Raw genomic sequence first — 23,617 nt, 5'->3', positions numbered from 1 at the left:
AGCGGAGACCCAGGGAAAAAGATCCAGATAGCTCAATGATTTTTAACAGGTACAAGGACCTAATAGACATTGTTCATAGGTTCATAGGTTCATACTAGGCTATCTACCCTAGGGCATTTATAAGCCTAGCCAGAGTGTGTTTGGCTTTCGCCACCCATTTTAAATGAATTTTGCTATGCCCTTTTTTGAGGTTAGTATACTGTGCCTCTGTCTAACAGTGACACAGAAGTGATACCCGAGGTAAACCTATGATCTCCCATCCACTCATCAAGATTCCTCTTGAAGAGAGTCAATGAGGACTCTGCCTAACCTAGACTGAAAATGGTAATATATATTTATATACAAACCTATTAGAGCTTATATTTAAGCTAACTGATTCACTCATTACTTCAAACATGTTTGCATGTGCATCTCCATTCATGACTGCATTCACTCTGGCTGACTGTACAAAATAGCACTGTTCTTGCACGTGCTCAGTACGTATATGCACGTGCTATCTAGCTGAAGTGGCTGAATAGGAACAATACACTCAATGATCTACAGTAATGAAGCTACAAGCAGCATGGTGGTTTAGTATATAAAGATTCATCCTGACAGTTGCAGGGTTCATAGTTAAGTCCCAGATTCCAGCCACCATGTGTGTGGACTTTGTATATTCTTCCTGTATTGGAATGAGTTTTCTTCAGGTGCAAAGGTTTCTTCCCATCTTCTAAAACAAGCAAGGCTGACTGGCTACTCTAAACTGTCTTTGCATAGTGCACTTAATCTTGTGATTGTAACCTGTATTATGGCCAGAAAATATCTGTGAGGGATCATTTAACTTACCCAGTTAACAAGAAAATAAGTAAGATCTGTGAGAGGTTAATGGAATTTAACAAGTATAGTCTAGAAATAAAGTACATGTGTCAGGTGGGATACACAGAAATCCATTATGTGCATCAGTGATGTTCAGGAAGGCAGCACCTCTTGGAAAAGGAATTGTGTTAGACCAAAAAGATACTCTTAGTGGCACTATGAGTAAGAGAGCTGTGATGTAGTATTTTTGCAGAAAAGACAGAAAATTAAACACAAGTATATCATTTCAGGATGGGCTAGACAAACTGATTTAGCTGTTTTGGAGAGTTGTAGAATGTTAAAATCCTAATTATCTTACAATGGCAGCTGTCGATGGGTAGGTAAAGAACAGAGTAGGAAATGCTTAGTAGGTCAGTGCAACAACACGGTCTCATAATAACACACGAATTAGAGTGACAGGAGTGGCTGTGAACCACCATAGTTGGTATGCAGGATTCTGAGGGATGCATATTACTGTGGATGGAGACACACTGTACCCATACAGAGGGAGACAGTGTCTGCCAGCATTACAGATACACATTTTGCTCGTGAGCAACTTTGATGGTCAGGCTGTGTCTTATAGTTCTCAACCATCTATCTCCAAAATGTGGGACACAGTCACATATAATGTGGAACACTTAGTAGTAACATCATCTAGGAAGCTCCTGGCAAGGTTAAATGATATTTTATACTTACAAAAAGTTCTATTGAGAAATGTATAATTTTTAGTATTATGTGTCAGTATCATGGATATTTGATAAAAACATTTTTCAATGTAGAAATAGTGTGTAGCATGGCCATTTCAAGAACCAAAATGAGGAGAGTTCCTCATAATGAGGTACACTTGAAAAGTATGCTGCATCTGTATGAACAGCACACGACCAGCTGCAGGAACAACAGCTTGCTCCAATCCAGTACATGGTGTTCTTAAAATCTTCAAAAGTGCACAGAGTACCTATAAGCGTTACAGAAACTTGAGTACTTTGCCTTACTGTATAGTTCTCTATTCTTGTATGAATGTTCTTTGAATCAACTCAGCAGGCATATCACTCCAGTAAGCAGTACTCTTATCATTTAATAGCCATTGTTAGATTTTGTCCAGCAGGTGGCAGCACTAGTACAGCACTTGCCAGCCTCACTCATCCGAGAGAAACAAAAGCACCCTTTGGTTAAGCAACTTCATTCTACTTGATTCATAGTTAGTGACTTGTATTGAGGTGTGAACCTGGGACTTCAGCACTCTTAAGTTTTAATCCTGCATTAGTTGTAATCTGCTTTCAGCAGCAACAATCAACCTGCATTATTAGCACTTTTAGTAGCACTTTTACTACATGTGTTGTCCTGAGTCCAGTCTTTAGATATAAGCTTTTAGTCCTTTCGGTAAGTATTCTGCAAAGTAGAAATCAGAAGGTTTCAAAGCATTAAAAAGGAAATATGGTATATAACTGTTCTACCAATTCAAAATCATCCATTATTTATATAATTAATAAATTATAAAATTGGCATCTAACTGTGGACAGCTGAGATGCTTTACTGTAACCTCAGCAATCAATCCTGAGTTCTAGGGAAACACAATAACCCCTAAATTCAAGTTTCTGTTCGCGGTGCATTTTACCTGTCCAGCAATTTAATAATGTAATTGACCCCTAAAATTCTTACTCAGTAGAAATGTAAAGATCTGTTTGTAGAATATAACAACTGAAAAGTTAGTAACTGCATTGCTATAACTATGCATGAGGTTTTAAGATCAGGCACACTTAGATTTAATATTATATGGCACAATTTATTTAACATTATGTAAGTTGACTATATCCTGCAATGTTATTTTTGGGGTGGGAGTGGAGTAAGAAAAAGATATGTACTGCTGTTATGTTTCCCTGAATTCCACGCTAGGAGGGGGCATAATGATTCTTTTATATCATTTTTGGAAAGCTATCCATGGTGTCTTTTTTTTTCTGCCAAAAGTGACTACATAACATTACATAGCATAGGTGATATTTACTTATTTATTTATTTGACATTTGTTTACCGGGAAAGTCTGACTGAGTCGTAATGTACCCATTTTCAGCGGAGACCCAGGGAAAAAGATCCAGATAGCTCAATGATTTTTAACAGGTACAAGGACCTAATAGACATTGTTCATAGGTTCATAGGTTCATACTAGGCTATCTACCCTAGGGCATTTATAAGCCTAGCCAGAGTGTGTTTGGCTTTCGCCACCCATTTTAAATGAATTTTGCTATGCCCTTTTTTGAGGTTAGTATACTGTGCCTCTGTCTAACAGTGACACAGAAGTGATACCCGAGGTAAACCTATGATCTCCCATCCACTCATCAAGATTCCTCTTGAAGAGAGTCAATGAGGGACTCTGCCTAACCTAGACTGTGATTTTATTCCAGAGTGAAGGGAGCCTCTGGGTTATGAATCTGTCCCTCTAGCATGTCCTATTTATTTCAGTGCTGAGGTTCAAGTCTCTCGAGCACATAGCTCGATGGGATTTGGATTTTCTGAGGTGCAGCATGTCCATTAATTCCGGGTTGGACATGGCTTTATACATCAGGCACAGATCGCCTCTGAGCAGGCAGTATGCCACTGAGTAGAGCTGGAGTTTCTTTAACCGGGCAGCATATGGCATCTGTTTGAGCCCTTTGATCCTCTTGGTGAGGTACTTTTGGGGTCTTTCCAGTTGCTGCAGGTGTCTGGTAAGGTACATCCCAAAAGGGGCATTGTACTCAATTATGGGCCTGATGAGGGATGAGTAAAGAGGCACAATGACCTCCCCTGATCTAGATGTGAATCCCTTCATGATTAGGTCTGCTATATAAAATGTTTTTCTAACCACTTTGGCCATGTGGTTGTCAAATGAGAGATTGCTATCAACTTGGGTCCCCAGGTCCCTAATTACTTCTTCTGTACTTAATGGATTACAACGTATGTGGTAATTTGTGGGCACTTTGTTTTGCCAAAGGGGATGACTATACACTTTTTGGCATTTAGCTTGAGGCCATGGCTCTGGCACCAGTTGTCTGTTTCTATGAGGCCCTTTTGGAGGATGCTTGTGTCGGCAGGAGAGTCAATTATGGCACCCAGTTTGCAGTCATCTGCGAACTTGGTCAGCCACAGTCCTTCCATGTTGGCCTGTACCTCTGAGAAATATATACCGAACAAGAGAGGTCCCAGGACTGAGCCTTGTGGGATGCCACTTGTAACTGGTTTGGAGTCTGACATGGCTCCAGCAATTCTAACCATGTGGGTTCTGTCCTTGAGCCAGTTTGCAACCCATCTAGTGACATAGGGGTTTATATTTAAGCTGGTGAGCTTATCTATAATGCCTGAGTGGGGTATTGTATCGAAGGCTTTTGCGAGGTCCAGGTAGGCTGTGTGGACCACCTTCCCCTCGTCAATGGCCTTGGTGACTGTTTCAAAGAAATCGACCAGGTTTAAGAGGCAGGATCCGCCCTTAACAAAGCCGAAGTGGGTAGGATCCAGTGTCTGTAGGTCCCCAATATCTTTATTTATGAGGTCCATGATGATCCTTTCCATAGCTTTGCATCCAAGCTAGTCAGGCTTATGGGGCGATAGTTTCCAGGATCCGTTGAGGCACCACCTTTGTGGAGAGGGACCACTGTTGTTGTGCGCCACTCTTTGGGTACATATCCTGTAGTAAGGCTGAGATTGAACAGTAGTTTTATGTTTGGGTTTAGCTCTTCTTGGAGTTCATGTAGGGGCAGCCGGGACACCGTCTGGTCCCATTGATGCTGTGTTTTTTGCTTTGGAGAGGGCGGCTCTTAAATGAGCATCTGAGATGTCATGGGGGCAGCACTCTGCTGGGATAGATATTTGCCCTTTTGGTGGGGGGGGGGGTTTGCACTGAACCTGTCAGCTAGGATGTTGGCAATGTCTGTGGGTTCGGTGTATTTTTTGTCATTTTGGACTAATTCTGAGCATATCTGGGAATTCCCATCCAGGTTCCTAACATAACTAAAGAAAGCCTTGTAATTATCCTTAGTGTCCTGTGCAATTTTTCTCTCGAAGGTGGCCTTAGACGATTTTATGAGTGCCCGTAGTTTTTTGCTAATACTGATCAGAGATGCCTTCCCTTTTTGGGATTTTGCTCTATCATGTAGTAGCTTCCTCCTTCTATTGTATAGTTTGTTTATGGCTGGGGTCCACCAGACAGGACGTCTGCCATTGGAGGATTGGGTCTTGGTTTTATTTGGGATTGCATGATCCATGCATTCCTGAAGGTGTTCATAGAATGGGTTTATAAAGGATTCTGTGGTCTGGGCCGTATTTTCCACAGGCCCGGGGGCTTTGAAGGATTCCACTTCGGTTTTGTGGAGTGTGAAATTTGCTTTAGAGAAGTTTTTCACCGTGGTTTTCTGAGCAGGGGGTGGGGTCGGGATGTGAATATCCAGTGAGATTAGTTTATGGTCTGATCTTACCAGTGAGGGATACACTTCTGGTCTGGAGCATAGAGCCCCCATGTTGGTGATGATCAGGTCCAGTATGTTTTCCCCTCTTGTGGGAGTGGTAACAAGTTGTTCCATAACATTTGAGTTTATAAATTCTAGGAACCTTTGGGCTAGGGTGTTGGAGCTAGAGTAATGCTCCCAGTCTATGTATGGGTAGTTGAAGTCGCCCAATATAATGGTGTTTGGAGAGACCTTCATATTTTCCATTGTTCTCAGGAAGGCCAAGTGGGGTTCCTAGGTTTGGGAGGGTGGTCTGTAGCAGGCTATAAACTGGAAGGCAGTTTTACTCACTGTTAGTTGCACATGGATAGTCTCTGATGCTTCGTGCTGTGCCACCAACCTGGAGGTGTGGGTATCTTTGACGAATATTGATACTCCCCCTCCTTTTGTGGTTCGGTCCAAGTTTTGGGGCCGAAAAGCATGGTATGAGGTATAACCTGGTAGTGCTGGGGTGCTCTCGGGAGCCTTGAACCAGGTTTCTGTTACTGCACAGATGTTAATGTTCTCCATGCTAAGGAGAGTTTCGAGTGCGTGCATCTTGAGGTTTAGACTTCTGGCATTGAGTAGCATTACTCTTAGTTTCTTATCCCTTATGATACCTATGGAGGTGAGTTTGTCTTTTGAGCCTTGCCTAAAAAAGGCACTATGGGGGTAGCAAGAGCCTTTGCCAATATCCGAAAACGCAGGGGTGACAGGTGCAAGCCGTCCCTAGTGAAGCATCGTGGCTTGTCGAGCATGTCATCCCAGGCTGACAGGCATTGGATCCCCTTTGAATGACACCAATACTTAAGCCAATTGTTGAAATTGATCATCTTGTCTTCATAATGTGGCATCATTCTTGGTGAGGGTAAGATGCTACTCAAGGTCAGGGTCATACCGGCCTGGGCTACATGCTCAGAGAGCTCCTCTATGTCTCTTTTCATGTAGTCCAGGGAGGTACTTCTCAGGTCATTCACACCAGCATGGACAATGACTGAGTCATATTTGTACTTGCCTTGGAGTGACCTGAGTGCTTGTGTTATGTGGCGGATCCTAGCACCCGACAGGCAGCTCACCATGACCTTCTCCTTGTTCAGCCTGGTGAGCAGGACGTCAGTGTGCCTGACGATAGAGTCACCTATTACAAGTGTATCAGGTGTGTTGTTTAGCCTTAAGGGCTGTGACTGTTCAGCACACTGGCTTTGTGAGCTATGTGTTGCACGTGTTTTGTTTTGCGGTAGTGGTTGCTTGGGTGTCTGCTTTGGAGGTCTCTGCTGTTTAGGCAGATTTTTATTTAGAGCCTCCGAGTATGTTTTTGTGTGTTTATGTGTTTGGTTTGCTGTCGTGGTAGGTCTATGTGAGACTGGAATTGTAGTGAGTGTGGTTTCCTTCTCCTCCTGACTGGTTACGCCAGTACTGAGTTTAGGGAGCTTAGCCTCCAGTTTGGCTATATGGTTGCATCTCTCACATGTGTTGGAATTTTTTGGGAGGAGGAGAGGGTTGTCTGTGTACATGAGACAGTTGTAATATTGCCTCAAGATTCCCAGATTCACCAGCTGGACCGGAGAGGAGATTGACAACTGACCTTTGGACATGCTAGAATAGTATTGGGAATTCCTTTATAATTGAAAAAAAAGGGCGAATGGGGAACAAGGTACTCAAGGGGAGTTTGTGAGGGTGTAGTGCTTTTAATTTTTTAGTGCTGACTTATATAATTGCTTTAGTGAGCAAGTGCCAGGTTATAACGTTCAATCATCAATTATACTAGTTGAATACTAAAAACTTTGGAGAAACATGACATTCGCGATATGGAAAGCTCCAGATACATCCTTGGATTATAACAGGTGGACAGACTCAGCAGACAATATCGCATTATAACATTCAGTCACAAGTTTACACATATTGGATATATGTCATAGGGGAGACATGACATTCATTAGACTGAAAGATAGCACAAGTATGCAAAAAAATCTGTGGTAGCAGAAGTATGCTAAAGGGCATCAAAATGACATATTTGAGGTCAGCTAATTACTAGGATGCCAGATACATGACTGAGTTGGAAAGAGAGGGTGTAAAGTGAGAAGAAGGTAGGAAGGGTTAGCGGAGGTAAAGAGACAGGTAGAGGAAAGGTAAAATAGTAAGATATGTAGGTAGGAAGGACTTGGTAGAGGGGAGTTAGAGAGAGCTGCAGGGGTACCTGAGGGCAGGACAAGTGAGAGATTTATGGATGATGTTGTGTAGTGTAGTAAGTTGTATTTATTGTAGTTAGAGAGGAGTTCAAGGCAGGAGAGGGAATGTAAGGCTTTACAGTGATGAGTTTGATAAGAAGAATTTGTGGCAAACTTGGCAATTTTATTGTGGCAGTTTTAAAGTTGTTTTTGTAGGGAGGTCTGTATATTTATAAAGATTAGAGCTCTGTATAATAGTGAAGGCAAGGGGTAGGCTTTGGCCAGTGCCATTTTGGTGTGTGGGGTGAGGAAGGTTTTGTTCCTATATAGAATGCCTAGTTTTTGGTGTTTTCTTTTATGCTGCTTTGTATATAGAGGTCATATTTGAGTTTGTTAGTTTGTTACCAACTATTACACCTAGTAATTAGGTGTGTTGAACCAGTTTGATTTCTGTGTGGTTTGCAGAGTAGAGTTTGAAATTAGTAGTGTTGGGGCAGTGTGGCTTGCTGAATACAGGCTTTGATGGATAAGAAGGTTTGTTGTGTTATATGTTGTAGGTGAGTTAGTGTGTCTAATTTGCAGCCGATCATGGATTCATCTGTGTATTATATTAGAGCGCCTTTGCCAGAGGCTGTATAGAGGCAGTTGATAAAGACATTAAGTAAGAGAGGTCCGAGGATGGAGCCTAGAGGTATGCCTATGGGGGTGATGAGATAGGAAGAGATTTTACTACTTGCTGTCTGTTGGTTAGATAGCTAGAGAACCACTGAAGTGAGGGAGGAGACAGGCCAATAACTGAGAGCTGATCAAGGAGCTTAGAGTGAGAGACCATATCAAATGCTTTTGACAGGTCTAGGAATAATGCAGATACTAATTTACCACTGTCACAGGCTTTGTTGACAGTATCCACAAATGGTAGTAGGGCTGTTGTGGTGAGGTCTAAAGACACGTTGTGTGTGAGTGAGAATATTGTTGTGTGTGATATGGTGAGTAAGTTGAAGGTGTATACATTTTTGTAGAATTTTGGAGAGGGGGGACAGGATTGCAATGGGGCAGAAGTTTGTGACTTCAGTGGAGTTACTTCCTTTCTGAATGGGGATAGCATGTGACATTTTCCATAGGGTGGGGACATAAGATTCAGCAATGGATGTATTAATTAGGACGCAAACTGGGAATGCAGTTGCATTTGCAGCCGGCTTTATGTATTCTGGAGGGAGGTTGTCTGCTGAGGTGGAGCAGGGTTTGAGTTGTCATATTAGTTTTTTATTAATTGACTGTGGAGAGGGCTTGCTTGCTCTTGTGTAAATGTGTGTACATTGGCATGGATGTCTAAATGAGAGTGTATGTGAGTAATGGGCAATACTTTGCCAATGTGTCATAGGTATGGCAGCACGAGTGTGAAATAAGAGCAAATCAGATATATGTTAATCAGACAATAATAAGGTCTTTCCCACTGAGGCCATGGCTGTCTCTGAATCACACTGTCTCACTATCATATAAATTGTACTAATTTATATAAACAGTGAGAATAATTATGAATCCTACATTATGACATTTCAATTTACTTTGACCAAAGATTTGTGATCAAAAGTTGATCGCAGCAAGTCAAGCTTTCCAAGAACTGGGCAACTGTATAAACATGTCTGCAGTTCATAATATGTATTCATTTCAACATATAAAGTTAACTTCCTTTAGACTGATTCTTGATATATAAACTTGCATTTTTGATTCCAATGATGTATACATCTGTTTTTTCCTTTGTGACTTCACTTCAGAATTAATGCTTATGCTTAAAAATAAATATTAACACAATGGACATTATTCTTATAAAGAAACTGTATTCAGAAACAGTGAAGGAATTTGACAATGTGTGGAGCAAATAACATGGATATAGAGAAATGTAAGAAGATATATAGGCACTTGGCTAGTTTATATCTATAAGTTATTTGGGAGCAGCCAAGAGGACAGAGTAAGTGGAAGAAAAAAGTTCACCCTCCATTAGTAATATAGTTTTACATAATTACAAAACTTGAAATATTGTTAATTTGAGTCAGTTTTGTAGAGTTTCTAACAATATGAATAAGAAGCTATTACAACTGTGTTCTTTGAAAATTCTGCTGATTTAAGATGGTTCAAAGACATTTAACAACAACAATAAGTAAAGTGTTTCTTTGTGTTATTCCTTTTAACAGTTTGTGTCTATTTTACTAAAGTTCTTTGGGCTATTTAGTAATTCCAGTAAACAGCTGCACTACATTTTACTGTTTAAGTGGTCTAACTGTTGCTATTAAATCTTGTTTTTTTTTCTTGTTAGGGGAGTGATTGGATAGTTCAGAAGTTGTGATTGCTTTAGGGCAGTTCCAAGACATTCAGCAACAGAGCTGTGTTTTGAAGTCTACCCACCCTCTAAAGCTGTTTGGCTATGTTCTTTAAACCTTCTGTAGGTCCCAGATAATTCCAAGCCATTCAACAACATTGATACAAATTTTAATTTCTTTTTCTAAGTTCATTTTAATAATCTGTATCTGTTTTTGTTAAGTTCTTTAAGCCTCTATTAGGAATTTCAGTAAAAAGCTGCACTGCATTTTGCCACGTAAGTGGTCTAACTGTTGGTATTCGACCCTGATTTCTTTTTTGTGAAGGGAGTGAGAGTCAGACTAGATCATTATGTGTGATTGATTTAAGGCAGCTGTGGGCCATTCAGCAACAGACCTAAATATATATTTTTTAACCATGGTGTATTTTTTGCTGTCTACCTCTTATGATAACTTAACCACATAATTCCCTCCCTCTCCTCTTTTATTTGCCAGTAACCAGAAAACCACAGCAAACTATGTAAAAAAGAAGAAAGTACTCCACTGACAGTCCAAAGCTGAAACAAATCCATATAATAATAATAATAATAATAATAATAATAATAATAATAATAATAATAATCTTCACACACAAGCTATAAAACACAACTAAGTGCTTTCATCTTCCATGGGCACCATCAGAGTCATGTTACAAACATAAATTACTTCCTTTTATAGCCAACCCTCTAGGTAACTTTCTCTTATTAAAAGTGCATTAACTCATGAACTGCCATCCAAATCATGTTTTTTTAAGTATTGTTTAAAATACAATAAAGAATTTTTTTTTCTGACAGCCTTTTAGCACTATGTTTTCTAAGACAGTGTATAACCTGCTTTATGCTCACAAATAGTGCACCTATACACAACACTAATAATTCAGTATATACCTTATTAATCTGGAGGCGTCCCTCTCTCCTATAAACTATTTCTGTGAGCTTCATCCATTTGCTCCTTCCCAGTACTGGCCCTCAGGCCATATCCCCTTTATACAAACCAAGTGTGTATTTTGTGGTACCCATCCAGTCGTCTAGGTTCCATTGAAGGATGATAGTGTATTGCACTGCGGTCTGTTCTAGAGGTGGGGAAGGTGCTGCATGACAGATCTGTTTTATTTATCTGCTGGTGATGGTTTATGTCACTGATTCTAGTATTTCTGGAACCATTACACTTTGGAGATGCAGGAGATCTAGAACAACTGGATCTCTAATGGCACAGAAGATGACACATAGATCTCCTCTCTCTATAGTCTATAAGGTACTAAATAAAGTGACAGCACTTCTGGCCTCTACTGATATCTGGAACTTTAAGCCAGTGATTTTCTTAGGCATGTCTGGGGTCTTTTCTAGCTGTTTGATATGTCTAGTGAGGTACATTCAAAAGGGGGCATTATATGATCTAATCAATGCCGAATATAAGGGAATGATTACCTCTTTAGATCGCAATGACACTCCCTTGGCGATTATATGAGCTAAGATGAAGTATTTTCTGACTACTTTTGTCAGTTGTTGATTGACAAAGAAAGAAATACCACTGTTCTAGAGGATGATGAAGATGAAGTATTTTCTGACTACTTTTGTCAGTTGTTGATTGACAAAGAAGGAAATACTAACCCATATTTCAAGGTCCCTAATCACATTTTAACTTTGAAGTGTGGCATTGTTTGTAGTGTGTGTTGAGGGGAGGAGTTTGTAGTGTGTGTTGAGGGGAGGAGTTTGTCAATGAAATGTAGTGTTATTGCTCTCATTTAATATAAGCACATTTTCAGTTTGGTTTATTTTCAGTAAGTCATGTATTATGAGTGTGAACTTTTGCTGAAGGGTTTTTGTATCAGACCTGGACTTAACGATAACTCCTAGTTTGCAGTCACCTGCAAATTTAGTTAGCCAGATTTCCTGGTTTCCATTCTAGAGTCATCAGAAAAGTAAATGTTGAAAACGCGAGGTTCAGTGTTTCAGCACTGAGTCCTTGGGTGCACAAGTGGTTATCTTCATAATTTCTTATGAGGAAGACATTCAGTGGGTCGATAAAGGGCATTGAGCAAATTAGCAGTGGGTTTCTGCTATCAATGTGTTCCTCATGCATGGCTTTATCTGCACAGAAAATAAACCATAGTAAATGCATATTCATACTCATTTTGCATTCTTCCCCACTGACAATTGCAATCAGATATCCCTCCTTGTATTCACACAATCAAATGATTCATTCCCTATGTGGGAGTGATAGCTAAATTCATTCCCCCACCAGGTTTAGAGCCCTATGCTCCATTTATTCCTTGATTAGGGTGAGAGACTTATGAAGCTATTTCCCCCCATCCATGAGGGTAGAGTCAGGTGTTCAAGATCAAAATATGCTGTGTTCATGTGCGACCTCTCTCCCAGGTACCTTACCCTTCCCTGTAGTGGTCAATGCCTTCAGTATACATTGCTAGTCCATGATATTTCATATTTGCAGTAACACATATGTGCAACAAATTTAGCTTAAATGCATCATGTAACCACAGTGACCACATACTGCATCATGCGATCGTGCAATACTCATCTCTGAGTCAGCAGTGTAGCAGGTCATACCTCCTTCCCCCAGGAATGGAGAATTGGCATCAGCTGCTCATATTTACCCTTCCTCACATTGGCCTTTCCACTGCCCCACCAGCTACTAGAACGTAGGTCATCTGAGATGTAGTCAGGGTGTTATCTGTCTGTGCAACAGGACTCGGGCCCTGTATTTTTATAGCTTTGTTATATGTACATAATGCTTTATGTTGCTCTACACCCAAGTAAATTTTGTCTGGAAATAAGACCTGCTGGGCTGTGTTCCTTGCCTGTTTTAACCAGGTTTGATTCATTAAACAATGACCCAGTGGTGTGGCCTGCCATCTGCTGCAGGATATTTATTGAGAGAGATGGTCACTTCTCTGGTAGCTGTTGTAAAGTAGTGAGCCACAAGATGAGGGCTGTTTGTAGAAATGATCACATCTTTCTTATGATTTTAGCACTCTGAGAGTTAAAACTGTACTTTAAAATATCAATATTTTAAGTATTTTATATCGGACTAGTGGAGCTCCATTACTGTGAATTTGGCTGTTGATTTTGTTGAAACAGTCATCAATTCTAAACCAATGTAGTGATAAAGTAAAGGAGAGGATTCATTTGCTTGTCTTAGAAGGGGTTATAGAACCTATCTGCATCTGCTATAAACAATAAAACAAGTCTTTTAATATTTTTTCAGGGAAATACTTTTGGCGGGTGACCCATGGAGGCCACCTGGCATCCATCCGACCTGCACAAATTCTACGCTTCTGGCATGGCTTCCCAAGAGAACTAAATCGAGTGGATGCTGCATATGAGAGGAGCAAGGACCACAGAATTGTTTTCTTTAAAGGTAAGGATACAAGGTTCTTTCACGTCAGTTTAATTTAATGTGTACAGGAAAAGGTACCAGAAATGTATTTATTTCTTGGGCACCTAGTGAAAACCACTGCTTATTGTTGCTGTTTTAGTGAAGCAAAACATAAAGTCAGCTTCAAGCTGGCAGTGTTCTACATTCTGGGCTATTGCGTAATGATGGCGCTGAACCAGTACCGAATGTAAAACACATTAAGTGGTACAATGTTTTGACATTATCTGGTCGTCGGCACTATGTAAATGTTCTGCATTTTACTGACACATAGAATAGACCCATGTGTAACCAGAACACTAAAACTTTTATGAATCTGTTTTTACTCTGATGGTAATCTGAGTTCACAATTTTCTGTGGAGACAGTGGAACTAGGATAGTACTTTGTAAGCTGTACCAGCACTAAACGATTGCATTCCGACCCTCAGAACTGTGTGCTGCTGTTGAGAGTGAGAAAGTGCTGATTTTTTGAGGTATGGGCTTCCTGTTGGTTTAACTCTGGAGTTATTCTGAGAGGACAAGCCTAGGCCCTTCCTGTTTCCATTACACAAAGGCTCTAAAGTAAAGATATGAGGGCAGAGATATGTCTTCACATGCATCATATCTCTGTATTTAACGATGGAAAAGTTTTTAGATCATCACCTTTTAGCTTCTAGAAATATCTGTACATATTTTATTCTATTTTTAATTTCCCCAGAATTGCTTGGAAGATCGTGAATGTTCCAGAATGTGCCAGTATAGAACATCTACTCTTTTGATATTTAATTTTATTTTGTAATGATTTTTGAACATTAGCTGCAATTCAATATCTTGCTATGGGCACTGCATGTTGGTAAAGTAAAATATTAGATTGTATGTTCTGCTATACTTACATCTGCATTCTGTAGTTGGTGCTGCTTTGTGACTGTAGAATGTGGTAGAGATGATCCACAGAATTCTTGTACTGCTACTAATAAAAGTGTCTAGTGTGTCTAACTTGTTTTTTAAATTGTGTGAAGATACTCCTGACATGCTTGGACTCCATGATTTTTTTTTAGTATAATGATGGGGCTGCTCTTTTTTGTTTACAAGTAGAAGTGTCTACAGATATCTCTGTCTCTCTCTCTCTCTCACTATGTGTGTGTGTGTGTGTGTGTGTGTGTGTGTGTGTGTGTGTGTGTGTGTGTGTGTGTGTGTGTGTGTGTGTGTGTGTGAGTGTGTGTGTGTTCTGCATTTTATCGAATGTCCATTTGATCAACAAATGCTAAGGGGTGGTGTTTTATGTTGAACCTACTGATAACCGAATGGTCAAAATTGTAAGGAAATGTTTTATCTTGAATGGTGAGTGGAGTTGGAGGCGGTAAGACTGTCTGTGTATTTGTGGGTGACACTTAGGGTTGGGGTTAGGGAATAGGTGAGGAGATAGGTTTTCAGTTTTTGTGCACAAGTGTGTATATTTTAGCATTTGAGTCAGGGTTCGGTAAGGGAATAGAAGTAGTGTTGTTAGTGTGTATTTGTGCATGTTGGTGTGTCACTCTGAGTGTATCTTGTGTAGAGGCAGTGTTACAGGAAGGTTTTTATTAAGGTAAGGTGTAGGGTTAGGTTTGGGGGAAGGGGCAGCATCAGAGTTAGGCCTAATACCCATTGCTATGCTGGTGGTGTGACCTTACTTTTCCATTATTGACCTTTTATGCATTTGATATTTAGGGTGTTCGGTATTTTGTGTGTTTGAACTTCTTATTCCCAGTAGAAGACAACAATATATATGTAAATATTTATATGTATAGTATCTTGACTTATTAATGCTAATGTGTTTCTATTATGTTACTGTGTAACTACCCATTGCCTGTATCACACACTCCCTTTAACACAGACAGTATGGACAAATGTAATGTACCATTAAAATACAAATAAAAGAAAATAAATCAGCAATGCTGTGTATGGTAAATGATGGAACAGATTGTATATGACCACAAGTCATATTTTGAGAGCCAATAAAGACATTCAAAATGCTGAGGTAATAATGATTCATCCTCTGGGATATACAGTGGCCATAAAAATGCCTGTTTCCACACAGTTTGAATGCTCACACAAATGAGATGAAAGAGTAAGACATTTGCAAATGAAGGAAAAGTTACCACTGTATAGACTAACAATAGAAGCTTCAGTTACATGAAGTGTGTGATTGCTGTCAGGAAATCAGAATATCCTGTTGGTGGGTGGAGGTGAGGGCAAATTATGCAGTTTAAGACAGAGTAATTCTGCTGGCGAAGAGAGTACAAATCAGAAGAAAGAAAGAAAGAAAGAAAGAAAGAAAGAAAGAAAGAAAGAAAGAAAGAAAGAGAGAAAGAGAGAAAGAGAGAAAGAAAGAAATCATCTTTTAAAGTACAGTACAAATGGCATCAAATGGCTGAACAGAACTGCCTGAAGTCAGAAACTAAGTGCAGAGAAGATGTAAAGAAGACACTGAATTTGGTAATGAAATGTAGACAAACACTGTATATATACATATATATATATATATATATATATATATATATAAAAATCAATGTGGCTTTAGTTAGCAGGAGAGAGAGAAAAACTGAATGTGAAACTGATCAACGTCATTATAGTCAGGAGGATATCCAAGAAAAAATAACAGGTGCTCAACACCAAACACACTTTAATGAGTAAAATAATAAAACACATCAAGAACGATTACTTACATTGTCAGTCTGTTGACTACATAATGCCAAGAGGGGGTTCACATTCACTGTTAAAAATGCTGTAATCTTACATAAGATGACTTAGTAGCTGTTTGTATGGATGTACCAGATGTACCAAATATTGTAGATGACATAGGTGGTCTGGGCTGTGGTTCCACAGAAAACGTGCATACTGGCTGGTAGGAGAGGTGGGTCACTGGGAGCAGTCAGGAGTATACATAAGAAACATGCTTACAGATGCCTTTAATTCATTATTTATTTGAGTTTGTTAACCAAGTGGATGAGGTGGTCCAAAGACTCATTGCAGTCATGACCAAGGCCAAAGACTAAAGCAAGTACTTTCATAAAATGTAAATTTAAACAAAACTGTTGGTAATAAAACAATTTTATGCTCATTGCAAAGGTATACAATTATGGTAAAGGTAAGTTCATAATAGAACACACACAGAGTTAAACGATAATAAAAAAGTTGGCAGCAGCACAAAGTATGCAATGAGTGGTAGGCTGTAAAATGTGCATTTATGCTGCTCACACACTGTGTGTACCATCACTAGATGTTGAAAGGATGTACCAATGCAAAACAGCAAAACAAACAAAAAATTGTATAGATATATATATATATATATATATATATATATATATATATATGTGTGTGTGTGTGTGTATATATATATATATATATATATATATATATATATATATATGTGTGTGTGTATATATATATATATATATATATATATGTGTGTGTGTATATATATATATATATATATATATATATATATATATATATATATATGTATATGTACAGTAAACAGCATAGGGTACTCAGTTTACAGCCATAACAAGCTATCTGCATACAATCATGTTTATGATGATAACTTTAAGAACATTCACAAAGCCTATAGACATGCTGTTTGCACATAAACAATGAAGTGACAGTGTCTTATTTTGGATAACTACCTGTGCATTGCCTTCTAACTACTATCTATGCACTTTGAAAGTAGTACTATTATGTTCCCTCTGGTCAATGCGGGTAGTCATACTCCTAGAAGTAAATCTGTGGTGGTCAGGAGAGGGTACATTTTGAATCAGATACTCCTGTTTTTTTTTTTCTTTCTTCCATGTATTTGGTGACAAATTCTCATGAAATAAATAGGTCTATTTATAATCTCAGTCTTTTGCATGTAAATAACTAATTGCATTAGCTTCTTAATTCAATCCATGAAATGCTTCCTTCTTAAATCTTTATAACTGTAGGGGATAATTTTGTTGTACTTTGTTTTCTTAATTGCTGCATATTTCATTTATGCTTTGTACCTGAACAAGGATTGAAATCAGCTCATATGTTCACTGAAGTAAACAAATAACTGTGCTTCTTCCTAGTTAGTTTTTGAAATTTCCAGTTATGATATGGGGCAGGATTCATGAAGGCTTGCACGGAGTGTAAGAGACGTGCAACACTCCATGCAAGCCTCGCAATCCAGGAACAGCCCTAAACTCCGTGTAAGAGACCAGCTAAAACGTCTCTTACACGGACTGGGCGTGGAAATGCTAAATACCTCACCTGCATCCGAAAGGTATGCAAATGAGGTATATTAGCGATCCACGAAGCAGAAACCAGTCTGTGTAAGAGACGTTTTAGCTGCAGAAATGTACTCAGTTGACAACTGAGTACGTTTCTGCAAATTCCACAACGGAGCCATGTCAGCTCCAAAAAAAGGGTGTATATGACTCAGGCAGTATGCCAATGGCCAAATATGTGGCCATTGGCAATATAACCCGATGCCAAAATAATAAAAATATAATTTTTTTTTCGGCGATCGCCGATGTTTAAACCCAGCGCAGCCCCGCGCAAACGGGCTGCTCTGTATAAAACATGAAAATGAAGGTTATAAACCCACAAATGTGGGTTTAATGCAATACATGGAATGACAATGCAGGGACCAGCAGACCAAAAACAACATGGCCACCGTGTAGTGGTTGCTAAGGGGGGAAGCTGAGTCTAAGACATGTAACTAAGCATTAGTAGGCTATCTCATGTAAATGAGGGTTAGGATACTGAATCTCACAGTCACATAGCAAATGAGCACAGTCTGAGTAGTGTAAGAGATACATAAGGGGGAGGAATAGAGTAGGAGATAGGTGACATCACAGGGGGGAATGGTAGAAAGAAATGCAGTTCATTGGAGGCCAGTGTAACATGACAGATGACAGGCACAGATTATGGAAAGAGGTGTGCCACTAGATAAGTCATGGAAAGTCAAGAAATGGAAGGTGTACACTGTTACCTACACCAAAGTTTCTTGCTGGGCGTGCATGCGCACGTGTGCGCACCATGAAGTGTGACTAGGGCAGTGTGCGTGCGTGTAAGGCAGAGTGAGCATGTGGGAGCGTGTTGGGAGATGTTTAACACTGTTCACGCAGGTGTGCGCGCGTGTAGGGCAGGCTGAGTATGTTGGAGGCTGTTGGCAGACGTGTAACACTGTTTGCGCGGGTGTACACGCGCTTTAACCTGAATAAGTAGATTCTGAACCATGTAAGCACATGTGCGCATGTGTAAGCCACTGTGAGCGTGTTTCTGATGGTATGCACGTATCCCCCCTGAGGAAACAGAGAGGAAAAAGGAAGCAACATAATTAATAGGAAGCTAGCAGGGATAACTGCTGAAGCTAGCAGGTGAAAACAATTAGAAGCAGGCAATTACACAGGCAGAATAGAAGCCCAGCCCAGCAATTAAAACTCTGCAAACAGTAGTGCAGGATGTTTCCCTTAAGAGACACTGCAAGACAGGAGTAAGCTAATAGAAGTGAAAACTGAAAAAGCTGAACTCAGAGCAGAAATGTTAGGGGCTGCCATAGCTGTCATAATGAGACATAGGCGACTTGCTGAGGGTGGTGACAATGCAGATGGTGCCAGACAACCCACAGTGAGGAGACAGAGAAGAGTGTACAGGCCCAGGGTCACCTACCACGGGTTACATGAGCTGGAGATAGCAGAGTGCTATAGAGTGGACAGAGAGCTCCTGCAGCAAATTGTTGAGCTGTGCAGGCCACGCCTCACACACAGAACCAACAGAGGGAACCCATCCCAGTGGAAACCAAGGTATGTGTTGGCCTAAGAATACTAGCAACAGGTACCTTCCAGAGACCAACTGGCGATATGATGGGGATATCACAGGCATCAGCCTCCAGGGTACTGCACCAGTTCCTGGATGCCATGTCAGCACATGTCGGTGATCATGTATATTTCCCCAATGCCCGTGAGGTATTGGCCAGCAATATGCTTCTCTTCCAGCAAATAGCGGAATACCCTGAGGTACTGGGTGCAATAGACTGCACGCACATACGCATCAACGCACCAGCCGGTGAGCGGGGTAGGGCCTACATTAACCGCAAGGGCTTCCCCTCCATCAACTGCCAGGTCGTGTGTGATGCCCAGGGCATAATAATGAATGTGTGTGCTGGCTGCCCTGGGAGGTACCACAATTTCCACATCTGGCATTTGATGCAGCTGTACCAGATATTTGCCAATGGGGACATCCCACATGGACACCTAGTGGGGGATGCAGGTTATGCACTGGAGCCGTGGCTGATGACACCCATCAGAAACGCACACACACCTGAACAGGAACGCCATAATGAGGCACACGCACAAACACGTAATGTAATAGAGCGTGTGTTTGGGCTGCTCAAGTCACGGTTCCGGTGTCTGGACACATCTGGTGGAGCCTTGCAGTACACACCAACTACATGTACCCAAATTGTCATGGTATGTGCTATACTACATAATATGATCTTGCGAAAACAGCTGCAGCAGGACCAGCATAGGGCCGGGCCAAACAGCCCCCCACCATTGCCAAGGCCATCACAGGCAGAGCGTGACTCGGAGGAGGAACAACCTGAGCCAGCCCCAGTAGGCAGAAGGAGGCGTGCCCAGTATGCCCCGGCCTTGGCAAAGAGGCAACGCATAGCACATACACTGGCTCAGTAGGAACCCTGGGAATGATACCCCCTCTGACTCACTCAAATAATAACATGGATGCCTAAAATGACACGACCTGCTCACAAACATGTACAGGGAAGTGTAATATGTGCATCCGACAGAGGCAGCCCTGCAGCACCACCTGAGGCATGAATGCCATGTGTGAAGTAATGTAACACCATGTACTATATGCACACCTGAGCACCCTGACTAACATCCACCCTCACCAAGCATGAAGCCACAAAATGACAATGGGATGATCAAGTGCAATAACTGGCTGAAGTAATACAGTTAGTCAAAGGGGAGCCAATGTGTTTCAGGCTGGGAAGACATGCGGAGCTTGACATGATGCACCACCTGCTAGGGGTGACGTGCACCTATCATGCCATGCCCCATGGATACTGGCAAAGGCTGTCAGTACCCACAGCATGCCCTGAATAGGTAAGTCTCAAAACACAAACCCACCTTCATAAGTTCTACAAGGGATAGGAACCTAGATGTAATGCTACCCAATGACAGATGTATAAACAGCAAGATGTGTGCAGTGTAAATGCACACAGTATGGAGAATGTAGATACCAGTCCTGTAATAGAGAACTGGGTCAAGGCTCACATCAGCACCCTAACACTACCAGGTCACACCTCATACTGTGCTGTACAGCCACAAAACATGGAACAAGCTACAAAAGGAGGGTGACTAGCAAGAAATGGCAAGGATAACCACACCCCCATGTTGGTACCACAACAAGAAGCAGCATGGATTAGCCATGGTCAAATACCAATGGCTAAAACCGCCTCCCAGTATATACCCTGCTGCAGACTACTGTCCTAATACCAGGAACTGCACCTGGCCTATGTCGGAATACATGAATATATCAAGCCCCCCAAACCACATTATATTGCTTTGCTGAAAATACCCAGACATACACCGGGAGCATTATACTAGCACCAACACAGTAGGAGAAAATTACCCAGATTCCATAAACCAAAATGCCCAGGAACAATGTACCACTCCCACAAGAGGGGTAAGCATACTGGATGTGATAATCAGCAACATGTGTACTGGATGGCAAGATGAGAAGTGTACCCCTCACTGGTAAGACCAGACCATAGAGTAATCACACTGGATATACACATCCTGACCCCAGTCCCTGGCCAGAATACCACAGTGAAAAACATGTGTAAAGGATAGGTTGCAGCCCTCAAAACCGATGTTGAATCCACAAAAGGCCCTGTGCAAGTGCAGAATATGGGACACACCACAGAACATGTTATACAGGCATTCCATGAACACAGCCAGGAATGCTTGGAGTATGCAATCACAAATAACAACAACACACAATGCCATACACGCAGGCATCTGGCATGCTGGACTCCAGCCATTACCAAACCATGCAAGAGAATGAGGAAGCTACCACATGATAGAGCAAACATAGAAAGGGAAGTAATCACTGACCAGTAGTATGGCAATAACATATGTCCACACATACAATCCACTAAGTCCAGCTACAACAAGCAGAATCTGTGAATCCAGAGGCAATGTGACACCAGTCCCAAGTACACAGACAACCACAACAACCCCCAATAAATACAAATATATGTGATAGATGCATCCATGTATCCAAACCAGAGGTTGAGCTCCACCAACCCAGTACTGTCAAAACTAGTCAGGAGGAGAGGGTAACCACATACACCACAAACCCAGTCCCACATAGACCTACCACAACTGCAAACCAAACACATAAACACAGACAAATATTCCTGGAGGCCTTATTTACAAACACACCACACCAACAGAAGCCTCCAAAGCAGATCACAAGCAACCACAACTTTCAAACATAGCACATGCAACAAATAGTATGCAAAGCTGGTGTGCCAAACAGTCACAAGCCAGAAGGAGAAACAACATGCCTGATACAGTCATAATAGGTGTCTGTATAGGCAGACACACTGCTGTCCCACTCACCAGACTGAACAAGGGAAAGGGTAGAGTAAGCTGCCTGTAGGTTGCCACAAAATGCCACATAACACAAGTACGCAGGTCACCCCAAAGCAAGCAGAAATATGATGCACTCAATGTCCATGCTGGTGTGCATTACCTGAGATGTACCTCCCTGGTCAACATCAAAAGAGACATGGATGGTCCTTCTGAGTATGTACCTCAGGGCGGTATGACACTGGCTGTGTGCAGCATCCAACCCTCACCAAGAATGATGCCACAGTACAAGCACAGAATGCTCATGTTTAACAGCTGGCACAGTTACAGCTGTCAGTCCAAGAGGGTCTAATGTCTGTCTGCTTGAGATGTCAAGCATGACAAGCCATGCTGCTGTTCCAGGGATGGCTTGCAGCTGTTACCCGTGTACGTCTGGATACTGGATAAGGCCTTTGCCGCCTCCATAGAGCCGTATGTAGGCAAGGCCAAAAAGACTACCCACCACCCTAGAAAACATAAGTGGTAGGAAACATAAGGGTAATGCTGACCAATGCCAGATGTGTAAACTGCAATATGCATGCCCCTGAGGCACTTCCCATTATGGAGAACATTGATGTCTGTGCAGTGACAGAAGCCTGCTGCAAGCCTAGTGATAGCACACCAGCACTACTAGGTTATACCACATATCATGTGTTATGGCCCCAACACCTGCACCAAAACATCAAAGGAGGGGAGTATCCATATGCAGCACAGACACCCATATTGCCAGGTAACTGACAATGCACAAAGCAGCGGAGACCACCCATGTGCACATAACTGTACTCAAAACTGCTGTACAGTCTGTAGCATGCGACAGACCACACTCTCACACACAAGAACTCCACCCAGACATCCGAAGACACTGGACAGTATGAATGTCCCACCAAATACCAGACAAGGTACACACAAATTACCACATAGGTGTCAAACCATTATGTATGCAAGGAGTAATCAGGGACCTAGGGACACAGGTCGACATTAATCTGTCATGTGATACCCACAATGCCAATGTGGCTATGAAGATTGTCGATACTGGACACCGTATCATGAAAGGATTCACATCAACATCAACAGAGGTCACTGTGCCGCTGTACTGTTCCCTTATCAGACCCATAATGTAGTACAATGACTCATATGGGATGTACCGTACGTGACACCTGCAGCGGTTCGGAAGACCTCATAGTTACCTCACCAGCAGTATAAAGGGTGTGAAATATATGTCGTATGCTGCCTGGCTGTAGACACCCCAGCTGACTGCAGTCACACACTGCCTACACAGAGGCATTGTATGTCTGTTGTACAAGGCCATGTCCAACACAGAATTAATGGACATGCTACACCACAGGAAATCAAAGCCATTGGAGCTGTGAGAGTCACAGATGTCAGCCTCAACACAGAATGAAATAAGATGTGCTGGAGGGACAGATACATAACCCAGAGGCTCCCCACACCCAGAAACAGGATCCCAATCCATGGTAGGCAGAGCCCCTCACTGACACCCCTCAACAGGAATATTGCCAAGTGGATGGATGACCGTACATGTATACTGGGGGTCCTCACTGTGTCACGACCAGACAGAGGCACAGTGAAGAACTTCATAAATGGCCATAATTGAACATAGCAAGGGGTGGCGAAAGACACACACACTCTGGCTAGGCTTACTAATGGCCTAGGGTGTATAGCCTAGTATGAACCCATGAACCTATGAAGATACAAAACGTACAGGACACTAAGGATAATCACAAGGCTTACCCAACTGATGGTAGGAACCATGT

General features: G+C 41.5%; 1 protein-coding gene across 1 annotated transcript in view; it reads left to right on the top strand.

Annotated features, from left to right (window-relative positions):
• The window catches only part of LOC122811893 (matrix metalloproteinase-17-like), a 609,760-nt gene that overhangs the window by 264,575 nt on the left and 321,568 nt on the right, over window positions 1-23,617 (top strand). Inside the window, exon 9 of the mRNA XM_044084040.1 lies at window positions 13,036-13,188. Coding sequence (XP_043939975.1) covers window positions 13,036-13,188 — 153 coding nt within the window. The remainder of the gene's footprint in view (window positions 1-13,035; window positions 13,189-23,617) is intronic.

This window comes from Protopterus annectens, chromosome 9.part0, assembly GCF_019279795.1.
Source record: "Protopterus annectens isolate FY-2018-M chromosome 9.part0, PAN1.0, whole genome shotgun sequence".
NCBI lineage: Eukaryota > Metazoa > Chordata > Ceratodontiformes > Protopteridae > Protopterus > Protopterus annectens.
The sequence above is the reverse complement of the archived record's forward strand: the minus strand, read 5'-3'. Positions and strand labels throughout refer to the sequence as shown.